The sequence below is a fragment of the Lineus longissimus genome, chromosome 19 (genome assembly GCF_910592395.1).
Source record: "Lineus longissimus chromosome 19, tnLinLong1.2, whole genome shotgun sequence".
NCBI lineage: Eukaryota > Metazoa > Nemertea > Pilidiophora > Heteronemertea > Lineidae > Lineus > Lineus longissimus.
The window spans coordinates 1539154-1555928 of NC_088326.1; the positions used below are offsets into that span (position 1 = coordinate 1539154).

Below are 16775 nucleotides of genomic sequence, written 5' to 3' on the forward strand. Positions count from 1 at the left end.
CTGCCATACAGCACTGACATAAGCTCTTTACGAAGGAAGTTCTGAGTGAAAGGCCCTGAAGCTCAGGAGGGGGTAGTGAGGTAAATATCAACCAGCTTTTGGAGAAGGTCCCCATGGTTTCAACCATAATAACACATAACAAAAAAGTTACAAATAATATCAATTTATTATATTCAATTTTGTCACGTGCAGAATTACAAAATCTTTTACATGGATTGTATTGTAAAATCAATAGACATTTGCACTTTGACCAGAGGCCGGCAAACAAGACCTGAACTAGTGACCACGTAGTTCCACGTCACTTCTGCCTGTGGTCCTCCAGGGCTCTCATCACTTATAAAGAAAGTCAGAAACACTGCGACATCACAATCTCTCATGTGGACGGAAATAAAATTATTCCATGTCCTGCGAAACAGCCTGATACCCATAGTCACTTCGTTCAGTATTGACCGTGTCACGTTTGAGAGTTCGTATGCTGATGCGGCGTTTGAATGTCTCCGTAATTATTCCGCGGTCGTTCCACGGCTGTCGGTCGCCGGAGCCGAATATGAGGAAGAAAAGAGCACCGAATCCGTAGATAGCTGCAGAGATGTAGAAAACTATCATCCATTGTCCTCTCGTTTCCTAAAAGAGTAGAATGAGTCAATGAATAATAGGGTGTTGGCCAATCTTGAAATTAACCTCCTATTCTATAACCCCCCTTCTAAGGGGTGTAGCTAGCTTTTTGGTCTTGGGGGGGGGCAAAATGACCCTTTCTGAAATTTCATAATTTGGTGACTCTTGGCTGGGGAGCATTCGCCACCCTGTACGCCCCCCACCCACCCCCCATCCCCCAGCTGCACCCCTGCAACTCAAAATATGGTTACCGACCAGCCGGAGCCACCAGGCACCTTGGCAACACTGGGTTGTATTTAACACTTTCGTCCTGGGAGACTCTGTGGGGTGAGACCCTTTTTTTTTACTTTTACCTCCATGACAAAAACACATTTTGTTATGCTTTGGGGGAGGGGGGGGCGCTTTCACAGAACCCAACCTCTCCATTGCCAGGCACCACAACCATGAAAAGTTGGCCAAAAACCAAATCACAACAAAATAAACAGAGAATTCGCTGAAATTATCTTCGTTGTCATGGAATCTCAAATCAACACCTTGCATAGAGATAAAGTGCCTTGACCCAGGCGACGCACTTACAGCTTTATCGGTTAGAACTCCTACGACAAATGGCCCACACTTACTGCTTTATCGGTTAGAACTCCTACGACAAATGGCCCACACTTACAGCTTTATCGGTTAGAACTCCTACGACAAATGGCCCACACTTACAGCTTTATCGGTTTGAACTCCTACGACAAATGGCCCACACTTACAGCTTTATCGGTTTGAACTCCTACGACAAATGGCCCACACTTACAGCTTTATCGGTTTGAACTCCTACGACAAATGGCCCACACTTACAGCTTTATCAGTTAGAACTCCTACGACAAATGGCCCACACTTACTGCTTTATCGGTTAGAACTCCTACGACAAATGGCCCCAAGAATCCTGGAATGGTTGCTGCAGAGTTGGTTATCCCCATCAGAGCACCTGAAAGGCATGCAGTATGCAAATTAGGGATTATGTAAATATCATCGATCTTCATGTCTACCCCTTTTACCGGCAATCATCACTGGAGCGCAGATCCATCTCCAATGTTTATTTCCCGTAAGAATGTCGCCTGGAGATGCTCAATGTCTCCCCATGCATCTACTAAGAAGCCGATATCTATCAATGATTTTCGCTAGTTTTGCAAAACCCTTTTTGACATAGCTTGCAAATTTCAGGTATCTAACTTTACTATGTGTACGAGTCACCTGAAGATGGCCAAATTAGCGTGTCTCCTCCTGCCTCTAGTCCCCATTTAAAAAGCTTGGGCCGAACTCACCTGCGTATCTCGGGGCGATGTCCAAATGGTTGACTGTGTAACCGGACAGAGAAATACCATTCGTTCCGACAGAGAGGACAAGGAATACTACAGCCCAGGTTTGGTCGCATCCAACCCAACCAACTGCTAACAGGAATAGGGCAGGGCCTACTAATCCTAAAAACGGTAGAGGGGGTTGAAAACAAGACAAGTTTGGGAGAAGGTAACATAAAAATATCATACCAGAATAACTCTATCTACATGTATATGCCCATTACAAGTAGAAAAGGGAACTGACTATGCTCACAAATAAGGCCAGGTTCCACTAGAGATTCCACTTTGCCGCTGCAGCAAAATATCATTCCATCCCAGCAGTTATTTGGAAATTTTCAAAATCTTACTGCTGCTGTGGGAAGCAGAGGTATTGGAAGACGCCGCAACCGGATAGTTTCTAATTTCAAAATACCCACATAGTTTTGTCACAGTGACGACTGCAGCAGGGAAGTGTTTAGTGAAACCAGGCCTTTATAATCAGAACAATACCTGCAAACTTTGGGGACAAATCCAAATGGTTTACATTGTAACCCGACATTGCAAATCCACCCAACCCCACGGAGAGCGTGAGAAATGTGACCGCAAGGGTTTTGTTGCAGCCGGCCCAGCCCACGCCAAGAAGCAGAACGGCAGGACCTAAAAGTCCTGCAATTTATTGTAAATATTAAATAGGATATAAAACTTGACATGATTTGACGCCATAACTTTTTGCTGACATAATTTCTTGGTCGAGTCTGCCTTCACTTCCGAATATTTTTCATGTGCTACTCAACAGTTAGGCGCCAAATATGGTTATTGGCTTCCTGATCCTAAAGCCGTCAAAACGTGTTTACAAAGTGTGAAAAGGTTGTCATTCATGTGTCATGGCTGCATTAAGATTAACTACTGCTGCCCTCTATACCTACCAACAAAGTTACAGAACTTCCTGACCGACGTGGTGGACATAATACCCTTCCTCCTCAATACATCGAATATAAAGGCAGAGATGTTTGCTATCATGAAGTAGGCTAGGTATGGCAGGGCGGATAAGACACCGTCCTGAAAGATGAAAGTGAGAACACCGTGATACAATGACGCAGTGTTAGTTAGATTCCGTGCTATTTCATGCAAATCGGTCATGTAAGGACAAAAGTCACACCCAGAAAACCAAGATTGGACCACTTCATTCCTCACAAAGGCAGCACTCTTATTACCGATATAATGATACAACAGATAACTTGTTTATCCTCACTGGAGTTCAAATCTCGTGATGACAACCTGGTCAACAGTTTGGCAGAAAAACTTACCGCTTGTAAATTAAACTTGAGTATATATTTCATGTACGCAGGAAGTGATGTCAGTAGTGTATAGAACCCCCAGTTACTACAGGTATGGGCGACGAGGCAGGCCCAGAGTCGAATAGAAAGAAACATATCACACCAGGGAGTATCGGGCACTCCCACTATGACAGACTCTGATGAACTGGCCTGAAAATAAGGGAGAGGAAATGTTAAAAGTTCAAACTTTTGGTTGATATTTCAACTACTATAGAAGTTATTATAATGGCAAGCTCACCTGATACACCCTAGGGAATCGATTCTCCACCTTGCCCTTGCCGAGAACCGGACAGGCCTTCAAAATTTACAGCGTATGATATCAGATTGACCTAGTTACCAATGGCCACATCGAGTTGGGGATGTGATGTAAGTCATTTCAACATACATCAAGATTCCAAAGGTAAATTTTCAGTCAATAGCATTCCGCGAAGATGACGTCACTGCAGCTGCTGCCCTCTATTTCCCCATCGTTTAATTACAGGCAATGTCGGACAAAATGCGGTTTCGTAATGGATTCAGGCTTTCTAACTAGGGCAGTTAGATTCAATCTGGCGATGTCCGAGTGTTGGAAATACTACATAATTGTTCTGAATATTTCTCTCTCTGACTCTATGGTATCATTCTAAAAATGAAATGGCCAGGGCCATTGTGCTCACCTCATGTGGAGGAAAGATGGATAAAGAGCATGGTATTGTGTCATGTAGTGTTAGGTTTGATGTAGGTCCAAGCAATTACAATTTCCCCAAAATGGCCAATTTACATAACATTCGACCTCTGTGACCTTGAAAAGTAGGTCAAATCAAAGAAGACCCGGGTGACACATTGAATGGTTGTTAGAATTAGATGTACCTATGATATAAAATTGGTGCCAATCGGGCAAGTCATTACTAGGAATAATGGCATTTTGAAGAATTTAGGATTTGGCCCCCTCCCTGGAGGCCAAACGGCAAATCAGATCGCACCAAACTTCGGTACCTGAGATCACCTGACCAAGGGGTACATGTGTACCTAATTTTTGATCGATAGTCATTGCAGTTAAGAAACGTGCCATAGTTACGGCCTGACGGCGAATTTACGCCATTTGACCTTTGTGACCTTGACAAGAAGGTCAAATTAAAAACCTGTGTGACATATACTGTAAGGTGGTTAGATGTACCCATGATATCAAATTGGTGGCAATCGGGCAAGAAGTTAAGGAATAATCACATTTTTAAGGTTTTTGGATTTTGCCCCCTGGTGGTCAAGTGGTGAATCATATTGGACCAAACTTCAGTCCCTGAGATCACCTGACTAAGGGGTAAATGTGTACCAAATTTGGTATCAATAGTCATTGCAGTTTAGAAACGTGCCATCGTTACATCCTAACGGCCAATTTACACCATTTGACCTCTGTGACCTTGAAAAGGAGGTCAAATCAAAAACCAGGAGGATATATGATGCACATTTGCTAGAAGTACCTACCATATTTTTTTCAAAATTTCCCGACTACTATTAAGGGAGATATTGCATATTTTCACTTTTAACGTTTGGCCCCCTGGTGGCCAAACCATGAAACGAATCGGACCGAAACTTGGTCTCCAAGGTGTCATTACATAAGGGTACATGTGTACCAAGTTTCAACTCAATAGCTCTAACAGTTACGAAACGTGCCCTGCTAACGGACGACGGACGACGACGACGACGACGACGACGACGACGACGACGACGACGACGACGACGACGACGACGACGACGACGGACGACGGACGCCACGGTATGGGATAAGCTCACCTCTGCTAAGAGGTGAGCTAACAATGCAGGGTCAAAGATAATTTACTTTGGAATAAGCTCAAATGCGTAGAAATAAGTGTCGATATCCGACTGTAACGTGACTAAAACGTCATCAACATCTTATGCAAATGATCTTGTGAGCTATAAATAGTAACTTCGCGGCATGCTATTACCTGCTATACTTACAATCCTTTTCTCCAAGTGTTTCCCGAGTGACCCTTCAATGTAGAACTTCTCCTCATGAGAGATCCTCGGATGTTTATCTGGAGTGTCATGGACTACCAGTATCCATATTAAGAACCACACACAACCTAAAGCACCTGCAACATCAATTGGACGATTTAATTACCAATAAAAGAAACAGGCAGAAACATACAGAACAATGCCTTGTGCAGAAATCAGATCAAATTGTCTACAGCATGAAGATTTTCAAGCAGACATTATTCACAAGACCATGTAGTAGGCCTGCTTCCAAATCATCAAACTGGAAACTTATTGTCAGCTCAAAACTTATCAGCATGAAGATTTTCAAGCAGAAATGACATTATTCTCATAAAACCATGTAGTAGGCCCGCTTCCAAATCAAACTGGAAACTTATTATCAGCTCAAAACTTATCAGCATGAAGATTTTCAAGCAGAAATGACATTATTCGTAGGCCTGGTTCCAAATCATCAAACTGGAAACTTATTGTCAGCTCAAAACTTACCAAAAACATAAAAGACGGACGGCCATCCTGCGTAATCACACAGAAACCCGGAGATCGGCAGAGAGAACACCGTCCCCATGTGAGCACCAGTGTAAGTAAAAGCACCTAGTTTACTCCTCTCTAACGGTGGAGCCCAATTGCCCCACATGGCATGCATGGCTGGGAATGTGACGCCCTGAAGTATAGGAAATATGTGAGAGTTTTCTTCTCTCAAAGGGAGGGGCCCAATGTGGGATGGAAATGCGACACCCTGAAGTGACGAGAGTGTAAGTTAGAGCAGCTAGAGTACTCTTCTCAAAGTGAGGGGCCCAATGGCCCCACATGCAGGGTTTCATACAGAGAAGGGAGGACATGTGCATGCATGGCAATCACCTCGCCTTGGGACACACAATACTGGACCTACCTCTCCCAATCCTTCCAAAACCCTGACAGCGATGAACAGCCCCACGCTATACCTGGCAGCAAGCGGCGTGACAAGAGTCAGCACAGCAGTGCAAAGGACGCCCAATCCAAATACCCATTTTCCTCCAAACCGGGCCGCAATCCAGCCACCGGGGACTTGCGTTACGATGTATCCGTAAAAAAACGAACCAAGAATGACACCAGTTGTTGTGGAACTCCAGTTGAACTCTCCCGGCTGGAACAAACAAAAAAGGGGGAAAAATCATTGGCAGCAAAGCTACAAACCTGGTACTGTGAAGTCTTCATTTCATTTTATTACAGTATTGGCAATTTCCACTCAAGATTACTTCCTCAACAATCAGGAAACCTCTCAAGCAGGATGCCCAAAATGAAGTCTCCAAGCCTACATGCTCTCCACTCAGGACGCAGTGGACCGGCCTCGTACTGCCATCGAAGAAGGATGATCAGGATGACTAAAGTTAACCCACCTTGTCTTGTCTTGAAGAATTTGACGAAATGGGATACGAACACTCGGCTTCAGAGTTATTGCCGGTCTTGTTGGTATCTGAGGTGTCAGTCTGATTCACCATGGCAACCATGGCAACACTCAGATTAACCCTCAGGGAGTAAACAACGAAAAATCCACAGAACGCCCACCACGCCAGCACATAGCGACTTTGAATACATCCTAGGTAGAAATGAGAATGGATACATTTGATGTTGACATCCCCTACTCCCCTGCTCCCACCCCTTGACAAGGAATCTCTGACATCTGGGGACAAGTGCCCCCTGAGGAGCCTAAGGTATCCCCTGGAGACATTTGGGGACTGGAACTGCTTGGTCCAGGGGGACTGACTCGGGAACTAACTCGGTGATGAGCTGTGTCAGAAAAATGACTGTTCACATTTTCAAGAGGACCCACCATGCAAGGGCCAAGTCCGTTATCAGCACAATTTGGCAATATGTCAGAACTACATTTCTATTCCAAGGCAAGCTTGATTGTTGTTAACAAAAGCTCAAATTATCGTCAAGCTACAACACATTTATGTTCCTACTTTCTTTTTTTTGATTTTGATCATAATATTCGATTACACACCTCAGCCCAATATTTATCTAGTCAATGCCATCACTTCGACCTGATAACCGATATCCATCAATCAAATGAAGTCAAATACAAGGGTCTGGCAAGGCAATTGGTGGACTTTCAATTACGGACATACTGGCAATAGGTTAAGTGGGATAAGATACAATACAAAGATCACCTATTATCTACCAGGTCACTGACACTGCCTTGACCCAAATCTATCAATCCACATCATTAACACTTTCACTACCAGGTCTTGAACCTACAAGCTACGGCTGATGAGAAATTCGTAGGTCATTTCAAAACCTGGGCTGTTATCATCAGATTGGTTGATCTTGCTCAATGCATGTGAAATAGGCCACCTGTCTGTATGTCTCCAAATGATCACAAACAAGTGCCAAAGTCAACCTTTCAAAGAGTGTTGGGTCCACTACTGGTATAGCCTACTTCTCTCATGGGATGGATTATGGATGGACCATGCATGCTGCCAAGGGGCACCACTGACACTGTGCTGCCCCATTTTCCCCCAAAAGGCAGCCTGCCCGCCTTAAAAACCATCCTTTGATTAGTTTGGCAATTATCTTGGATGACAGGACATCACACGATACTCGAAAGGACCCCAACCTTGATAACATTTCAACTTTTTTGAAGGAAGTAGGCCTACACCACCAAAACGAATGTCACACAAAAACGCACCAACCAAATACCCTGAAAATTGAAACACATACGCCCCATCAATGTATCTGTCAATTACCTTTTGGAGGTTTATATTTGACCGAGTCTGAATTAATTAATCGCTGGTTTTCTGACAGATCAGCGGACAGATCTGCAGATGGCGCGTCTACATCGCCTACCATCTTGAAATCATGTGACCCAGTCAATTAGGCAAAGACAGCCTACAGACCATTTTTGCTAACTGATCTGTGCTGTCACCTGGCACAGTAATTTTAAACTGAGACAAGACCACAATTGATTTTTTAAGCCTTTTAGCAGTTAAATTGTCAATGTTTGACCGCGACGCATCAAAGAACGCGTGGTGTTGTGAATCTGAAATTTAGATTATGTTATTCCGGACAGTCGGGCAAGTAAATGGTGAAAAATAAAATGGTGATTGACCACGGAAATTTTTTTTTAATCGACAAATTAGACAGACTTTGATATTTCCACTCTTTTCAGCCAACTGGCAGAAAAAACTCAAAACACGCCCCCTATTACCCAATTAGCAAAATTCGAAATTAATTTTTTCATCAAATAATTTCTTTATATCTGTAGACTTGCCACAACAAATATTTTTTCAATACCTCTCCAAATATGTACACCCTTGTCGGAAAGTTTATGGACACCAGTTTTTGCACATTTTCTCAAAAACGGCTAATCCTATTGAACCCAAATATTCACCAATGGTGGAGAATCTTCCTGGCTATCGAATGACGTGATAGTTGATATCAGGACCAATTGCATAACAAAGTTATTACATAATTTTGAGAGGCATCTATTTTTCACTTTTTGGTTGATTTTTTTTAAATCGAAGTATAAATCTTGCATCATACAGATAACAATGCTAAGACTTTCTGTGAAGAAAGTATTTGAAAATATCATTTACTTTTCATGATATATCAAAATATCAAAATTTTGAGATTCTGAAAATTTTGAGATTTTTCTGATTTTTCGATATATCCTAGTAGTACCCATGTCCCCTGAATGAATGGTGATTTTTTTCTGATTTTCAACTAAAGGAACATCTTGAAATTATAATATGAAAATTTTCATACTACCAAGTATCCACCTTTTCTCAGCAATATTAGTTGCTAGCTGTGCTAAATTGGTGCCAATCATTATTTGGGTATGACTTCTCAATGATACAGTTGCAAAAAACCCAAAAATATCAAATTATCAAAATATCAAAATTTTGATATTTCGATATATCTCAAAACCGAAATGAGATTTATCCAAATTTTTTTCACAGAAAGTCTTAGCTATGTGCAATATATACTGTAGGTTAATTTGGTTTTGAAAAATTGATTAACAAAAAAGTAAAAAAAAGATCCCTCTCAAAATTATGTAATAACTTTGTTATGCAATTGGTCCTGATATCAACTATCACGTCATTCGATAGCCAAGAAGATTCTCCACCATTGGTGAAAATTTGGGTTCAATAGGATTAGCCGTTTTTGAGAAAATGTGCAAAAACTGGTGTCCATAAACTTTTGAACATGATTGTACTTGAGAGTAAAAAACATGCACTCGTCTAATAGATAGGCCTGGACCCTCCAACCTATGAATATTCATTAGTGGTCTTGTCTCAACTAAAAGTATTGAATGACAACACTGAAATTGAATTACATAAATAATTGGAGTTTTATTGTTGAAGTTACAAGACCATATTGCTTTCTTACTCCTGGAAACTCTCACTTTCTCCACACGAAGGAAAAGTTTAATACCTATCGACCGCGTGAAATCGAAGAAAATCTCACTCTGACCAGGGCCAACGAACACTCTAAATGCACCAGTCCAAGAAAAGGTTTTGAAGTCCATTGAGAGTAAAGAGCTCCAGAATCCATCTGGAACAAGACACAAAATCACAAAAGTCCACAAAATATACATATTGTGTCCAGAATAACGAATATTTTCAGAAACAGTTTCTATTCCCCCATGACATCTATTTTCTTTCCCCCACAACGCTTTTCTTCCTCTCCCCGACGTAAGGCACCGCTCCCGCCTTGCTGTGGGCTCGACGATTTGCCTCCCTGAAATAACAAGAACAATTTTGAATGAAATATCAGAACCATCTGATCGAGTTGAAAACTTCTCAGCTTCGTATGCACAGAAAAAGTGTTTATCTTTTTAAGAAAGTCTCGAAACAATGGCTGATATGAAAAATCAAGCAAAAGCTTTTACTTCAACTTTGTACAGAAAGGCTTAATGTAAATGTACATGGTGTTTTAGATAAAAGCATTTGCTAGTCTTTCTTCATAGCAACCAATTACAAGATGATACACTTCGAATTCAGGAGGCCCAGCCAGTAAAATGTTAGAATTACAATTAGGACTGCAGCATGATGTGAGTACATCACAACTTACTTTCTCTTCTGCGAGTATTTAATGGTCCTGTGTTCAATGGCGGCGGTGTAGACTGGTCTGGGTATATGCCGATGGCGGATGATACGTTTCACGTGCGGGTGGTGTGCAAACTTCTCTTTCAGCTTCTCGTTGTAGTTGAAGGCCGCCTTCTCCCGCAATTGTAACTAGAATGCAAGATAACAGAGATAGTAAGACTCGACTTGGAAGGACTGAGCTTAATGTCACCACAGACATATTCCCAACAAGTAAAACAGTATGTCGGGTCATCATTGGCGCTGAACATAGACCTCAGCAACACACATTAACCCGATAATCAATCACAAAACCGTAACTTACCGCCCCAAGTTTCTCTGATGCCTTCGCCTTCCATACTCGTATATTCATCTCGTCCGACCCAGATAATAGATATTTATTGTCTGATGACCATTTCACACAAACTACACGCTGCATTCTCTTCGTATGATAGATCTCCCTGAAATAAACAACATTCCAAAAATTCAGTTGGAAAAAATGAAACACTTTCTGCCTCTGACAATATTTAGCTTGATGTAACCTTACCAACGTACATTTGTACATGCAATCATTTTATTTGTCTACTATCAAAATATAAGAGCTACGCACCTGCTATGACTCTTGTCAACAGAGAAGATCCGAATAGTCTTGTCGTAACTCCCTGATACAAATTCTTTACCAGTCGGTGAGTAGTCGACATCTAAAACTGAACAGAATTATGACAACATGAAAGTCCAAGAAAGGCATGAGAAGATATCAGAGGGCAAGGCTCATCAATATATAGATGATGAACAGATAAATGAAGGTGTGAAATGAGTGTCAGGTACATGTACCACCAATAAAATGGTGAGAATGACCAAGATCAAATTTTTAACTTTTCTCTATAATTTTCTTACCTGCGGAGACATGATCCATATGAACATTAAGTGGTTCGCTTAGGTTCCTCATATCAAATGTGTACAAGCTGAAAAAAGAACAAGATAAGTTATAAGCCTGAAAATGTGCACAAGTGACTTGACAGGTGACAACACAAAGTGATAGAGAGGGCTACTCTATTCATCAATTTTGGTTTCCTTTGAGTACCTTAGTTCCCTCTCCTAAGCAAAAGGCCCAAATACTGTCCAAAGAGCCTAAATTTGAGTTCTCAGCTCACTTTTTTAAATTCACTTACTTATAATCTTCATTAGCTGCTGTGAATATAAACGCTTCCATCGGATTCCAAGCTATTGTGTTCGATCGCAATTTCAATATAACCTTCCGCAACGGATTAGCACCTCTCATGTCATAAAGAATAATAGATCTATCCTGGGCTGTCGCTCCTAGTAAATGAGTCTGAAAAGAAATACAGCATTGTGTTTATCTCCTAAATTTCATACACTTCCTACGCTTCGTACACATACCAAGATCCAGCAGCCCCTAAAAAAGCCATCTTAGTTCTGGCATACATCGTTTTGAAACCATATAAACTAATTACAAACATTTCGGAATCTAAGCTAAAACTCACCTCTACCGGGTTGAATTTCACACTGCCTATACTATCAACACCCCATGTGAATGTCCGAACAGGGGACGATCGCTCTTCATCCCAAATGTCAACCTAGAACAGAACCACAAGACACCACATGAACAGATTTAAAGGCCAATGCCATTTGTTAAAAATTTGTAATTGAAGTTGAAAATTTCTAATTGCGTTAATCAGTATTGAATATAAATTTCAACAGAGGTGGCTGCAAGATGGGGGGAATAATTCTGTGACAGAACTGATAGGCAAGAGCTCCCCCCACCTAGGTCAAATCACCGTGGAGAAGAAACATTGCGGCCGACCTTGGAAAGATCTTTCCTCTTACCGTTTCTCCAGCTGTGGCAAACATATTATTTTTCCAGTGGTGGTCTATAGATTGAAAGATGTGCTTCCCAACGATCGAGTTGACTGGTTCCTCCTGACCATCTGTAGGGGACGCCATGCTCCATTGTTTAATAATCTTGTCATCTCCACACTAAAAGGAGAGACAAGAAAATGAAATCACACATTGCACTCATGGTTCTGTTGGCGTCCTCATAAGATCAATTCGGGACAATTGAAAATTATAAACACTTCAAAAACACCACCGAAGCACTCTCAACACAGTAGAGAGACTTTTTCGTCTTTCCATTTAATACAACAACAGTGGTCATGGTGCTCAGCAGCAAGGACACTGGGAAAACCATAACACTGAAATGCCTACCAGTATCAACGAAAATGACTTCAACAATTCATTTTTTGAGAGCTACTCACTGAGAAGAAGTATTCTCCATTTGGATGACAGCAGATTCCACGCACAAAACCATCATGAGCCTGGATACTCCGAGTACACTCCCTCCGCGGCAAGTTCCATAACTTCAGCTGCAAAAACAAACATGAGATCAGGAATCAGAAGGCGAAATTTCACTCAAAAAAGCAAATCGCTGCACGCGATCTGAATCGCAGCCATTTAAAATCTCTCGTTTGCAGGGCCCTGAGGCATTTGATTCTTACCTCCCCGTCGTAAGCACCAGATAATAACGTTGACAACTGTTTGGGATGTTTACAGAGGCAATGAACCCCTTCGCTGTGTCCATCCAGGGACCCAACAAACGGCTTGGCAAAGACTCGTTCTAGTTTGGCTGCATTGAGAGCTCTGGTGTATTCTCTTGGAGCTTCAAAGGGATGAAGAGAAGGATCATAGTTTCTTGGCACTGAAAATACAAAGAAAAGGCTGATTAAGAATCTCACATACTCAATTACATTCCAACAAAACGAAGCCCAATTATGAACATGTCAAAGTCCATCCCACCACGAATGCAAAATCCCCTTTCATTCACAGTCAGTTTTGTTACAGCATCGTCCATTGGCTATTGTCCAGGAAAACTAAACTTCTCGCTACTTTAGGAAGTTCACGAACGAAGGATGACGAATGAGCTGCCCCAAGACTGCAAGTGCAAGAGTTTAAAGACCACCCCTCATCGACTCTTTTACACAACACGAACACATTACAAAATGTACAGAGTAACAGACTAGGCAATTGCACGAGCAAAATCTTCGCACCTTTTTGAATGTCTTTCTTCGTTTCCCGACGGAATTCACTCGGATTTCTTGATAATATTTTGACCCTCATGTCATATTTGTGTTTACTAACTCAAATCTAGAGAAATAACTTTTTGATTTCAACGATTTGATCGCGTTTTCGATTGCGAATCGGCAGGATTTGGAAGTCCACGTGCTTTCAGAAATTTGTAAACAGTGTGAATCTGCAGACCATATTCCGTCAAAAGTCTAATGTGGGTTACTTAGGTCTCGTTAGGGAGTTTTTCCCGAATGTAGGCGATGATGACGTGCCCCATGAAGGTCTCATTAGGGACTCATGCCCGGCCAAGCCCTAATCGTAGTTTCTAAAATATCATTAATTTCTTGGTTCTCACAGTATGCCAGTGTTGATTTAGCAGTTGTTTTGGCAAAGACATGTTTTTCTAGAGTTTCGGAAACCTAGAGTGCTACTCAATAGGCGGCTGGGCTAACAAGAAACTACGTATTTTACTGTTGTTGCCGACGTATGTGTACAGTGAACTTGGGATGTGCGTCGGCCCCGTGTTGGCAACGATGATCACCATTGAAGACGCTTGAAGAATGCTCGCTCCGCATGTTGATTTGGCGGGAATTTCAAATAATTTGCGGCGCAACACGTGGGTAGTGGCGCAACACGTGGCCTCTGCTTTTCATTTGTTTTTGGTATGTGAAAAGGGTATATACCGATTAACCATAGTTTGCCGCACTGAGAGAGCCATGAGCCATGTCCATGTCAAACCAAGACCAGGACAGACCCAGTGAGATGGCCAGTCCTTCATATCAGTGTGTATCGTCTCCCTATCAGGACATGGCTCAACCATCTGTCGCAGTCTCATTTTATCTCCCAGATGTATCATCACAGGATAAATGACCAGACGACTATAAAAGAGGATGTATGATAAGCAAAGGCCTCATCATCGCTTTCTCCAGCGTCTACGTCGGAAAGAGGTTTGTATTTCAAGTTTCATTTTTTATCTGTACATCGACTGGTAAGTAGGTATTCGCTAACATTTCTCTACTTCTCTCATTCATTTTGGACTGATTCGCATCCCCGATTTGGATTTATTGCTATTTCAACAGTCCTCTTCTTACGCGCAGAGATTAGCACATTTTCCGGCCTCTTTTTTCGCAGACATCTTCCTGATTTTTCGGACGCAATTAAATAGTTGTCTTCAATTTTGGGTCACTTTCAGCTGCGTTCCATCATGTTGAGGCTAGGTCTATTCCTGTCCGCAGTGCTCTGTAAGTCTTTGCTATTCTCTTATACATCGAGATTCGTTTGTAGTAATTAGACATCATGTAATAGTTTTCTGATAGCGACAGTCATTGCTTCGGGGAATGTGTGCAAATGCGATGATGTGGCCTCATCCTTCCGAATGGGTAGGTGGAGTCCACATCCAGTATAAGAGAGACATCAAGCGCAGTAAAATCCGTCCTTTGAATCCTATATTTACTTCTTTCAGATGCCAATGCGTTCTTGGCGAATACCAGTAAGTTCAGGCATTTCTGTCCATTTTGAAGGATTTCTCCCTCCATGCGTGTGGGGGATAGAATTAACCCGATAACGGCACATGAAAATCACAATCATTGCGACACAATACACAGTATTTCTGGTAGCGACTACGAGTACTATTCCATGAATCCATAATATTTGTCTGCGATAAACAAGTGTTGTCCTGATCAAAGTGTCCCTGCCTGGCGCTCTTGGTCCCTGCATCATCAGTTCCCTCGGCCTATTATCTTCAGATGATGAGTGCACTCAAGAGGCGGAAAACTACCACACAGGTAGTAACAGCTGTTACATGGTGCCTCTAGGAGAGCTACAGACATGGAACGGAGCACAGACGTTCTGCAAGGGAAGGGGTGGAGATTTGGCTAGTATCCCAAGCCAGAGCGCACAGGGTGAGTGGACAATCATCCGGTTTCCTCCTATGTACGGTCCTCACCATCTTCTCTGGCTCAAAAAGATATGGACAGGGAGTTGGACAGTCCAACCAAAATATTGGGAACGCGAGTTGGGACTGCAGAACCATGGACGGCCGCTAAGAAGAATTGTCGCATCAACCACTTGCCCAACATTGGATCAAATCAGAAACCTGTGTCTCTTGATCTCCTTGCATGAATGATTGAAGCCCCTTCTCTCATTATTACGCAATAGAGTAGTTGCAGCCCCTGTTTCTATAAGACAGAGGAACATCCAACGACAAATTACTTTCAAAATGTTGCCTCCACTCGTTAGCTGCGACGGCTCCTGATTGACATATTAGTAGCGACAGCCGAGACCCAAATAATTAGTTTTTTCTCCTTTTTTTGGTGGTAGATTTCGTCGAGGCTTTGATTGAGAAGTTGAACCCAGTTGCCAAGGACAACGCCTTGTTCATCAACATCAACAGTGTTGGGTCGTCTGCGGAGGGTTGGATGGACGGAGAGACATCCACGTATAGGTATGTTGGAATTTGGGCTGTGTGTGTGTGGGGGGGGGGGGGGGGGGGGTGATATTGAGCTCTTAATTTCACGTGCCTTTTATTTGAGCTGCTGGAAGACCTCGTTTTGATAACCAGCTGGAGGAGTCAAGTCCCAATAGGGGAAAACAGGCAGGAGCTACAGGGTCAAAGTGGCTTGTATTCACAGTTAGTGTACTTGGTCATGGTTTATTCAGCAGGGGGGATATTTCTCTGCAGTTTCAACATACTGCGAGATAGGTGAGACCCCTACTGGCAATTTTGTGTAACTATCTATCTTGCCTTCCTGGCTGCTGCCAATAGAATCCCTTTGTCTAAAGTTTTGTTTAAAAATGCTTTTTTTCAGTTCTGTGATCATAAAGTCATCAGATGATGAAAAACTCATTGGAATATTTATCCAACAGTCATCAAATGGCTGATCGACATCCAATAGACAACAACAAATTGTTGTCTTCTAGACATCTAGTTATTCGGGATGTCTATGAGATGTTCGATAGACATCACCAAAACTTCCTTGCATATCAATTCCCCCAACATATTTTGTCTCCTTAAGGTAGTTATAAATTTTCCACTTGTTCGTGTCTTTCAGGCATTGGGCTGGTGGCCGTGACAAGGGCCCGTGGAGCACGTCCCGGCCGACTGGCTGCATGCTGGTCAGACCGGATGATAGCAAATACTTCTGGACGGGATGCTACTACAATTGGCCCATGGAGTTCATCTGTAGATTCAAGAAGTAAACAATGACAATCATTTCCCCCAGCAAAAGTTTCCGTCAAAAAATTCCATCTTTCTTTGAGGATAATCACCATAGAATCTATGATGGCCCATCATAGATTTTATGTTGTAAAAATTTCATCATAGCCTAGGACAATAAAATACAAATAAATGAAAGGAAAGAAGTAAG

The 16775-nt window shown here is 42.2% G+C and overlaps 3 protein-coding genes across 3 annotated transcripts; 1 reads left to right on the top strand and 2 right to left on the bottom strand.

Moving 5' to 3' along the window:
* Positions 1-147: 147 nt before the first annotated feature.
* LOC135503049 (sialin-like) lies at positions 148-8097 on the bottom strand. Its single transcript, XM_064796329.1, has 10 exons — positions 7990-8097; positions 6640-6839; positions 6153-6386; positions 5750-5924; positions 5228-5361; positions 3242-3421; positions 2861-2993; positions 1923-2078; positions 1500-1585; positions 148-624 (listed from the first exon to the last, which is right to left on the bottom strand). The coding sequence occupies exons 1-10, from the start codon at positions 8090-8092 to the stop codon at positions 394-396; spliced, it is 1632 nt and encodes a 543-aa protein (XP_064652399.1). The 5' UTR covers positions 8093-8097; the 3' UTR covers positions 148-393.
* A 1477-nt stretch (positions 8098-9574) lies between these two features.
* Positions 9575-13573, bottom strand: LOC135502961 (DDB1- and CUL4-associated factor 13-like). The gene is made up of 11 exons (XM_064796190.1): positions 13392-13573; positions 12843-13042; positions 12603-12710; positions 12175-12324; positions 11832-11924; positions 11499-11659; positions 11224-11291; positions 10937-11033; positions 10652-10787; positions 10316-10479; positions 9575-9982 (listed from the first exon to the last, which is right to left on the bottom strand). The coding sequence occupies exons 1-11, from the start codon at positions 13459-13461 to the stop codon at positions 9895-9897; spliced, it is 1335 nt and encodes a 444-aa protein (XP_064652260.1). The 5' UTR covers positions 13462-13573; the 3' UTR covers positions 9575-9894.
* Positions 13574-14317: 744 nt separating this feature from the next.
* On the top strand, positions 14318-16762 carry LOC135503315 (snaclec agkicetin-C subunit beta-like). Its single transcript, XM_064796837.1, has 6 exons — positions 14318-14357; positions 14603-14651; positions 14873-14899; positions 15156-15311; positions 15730-15853; positions 16461-16762. The coding sequence occupies exons 2-6, from the start codon at positions 14615-14617 to the stop codon at positions 16606-16608; spliced, it is 492 nt and encodes a 163-aa protein (XP_064652907.1). The 5' UTR covers positions 14318-14357; positions 14603-14614; the 3' UTR covers positions 16609-16762.
* The last annotated feature ends 13 nt before the right edge of the window (positions 16763-16775 follow it).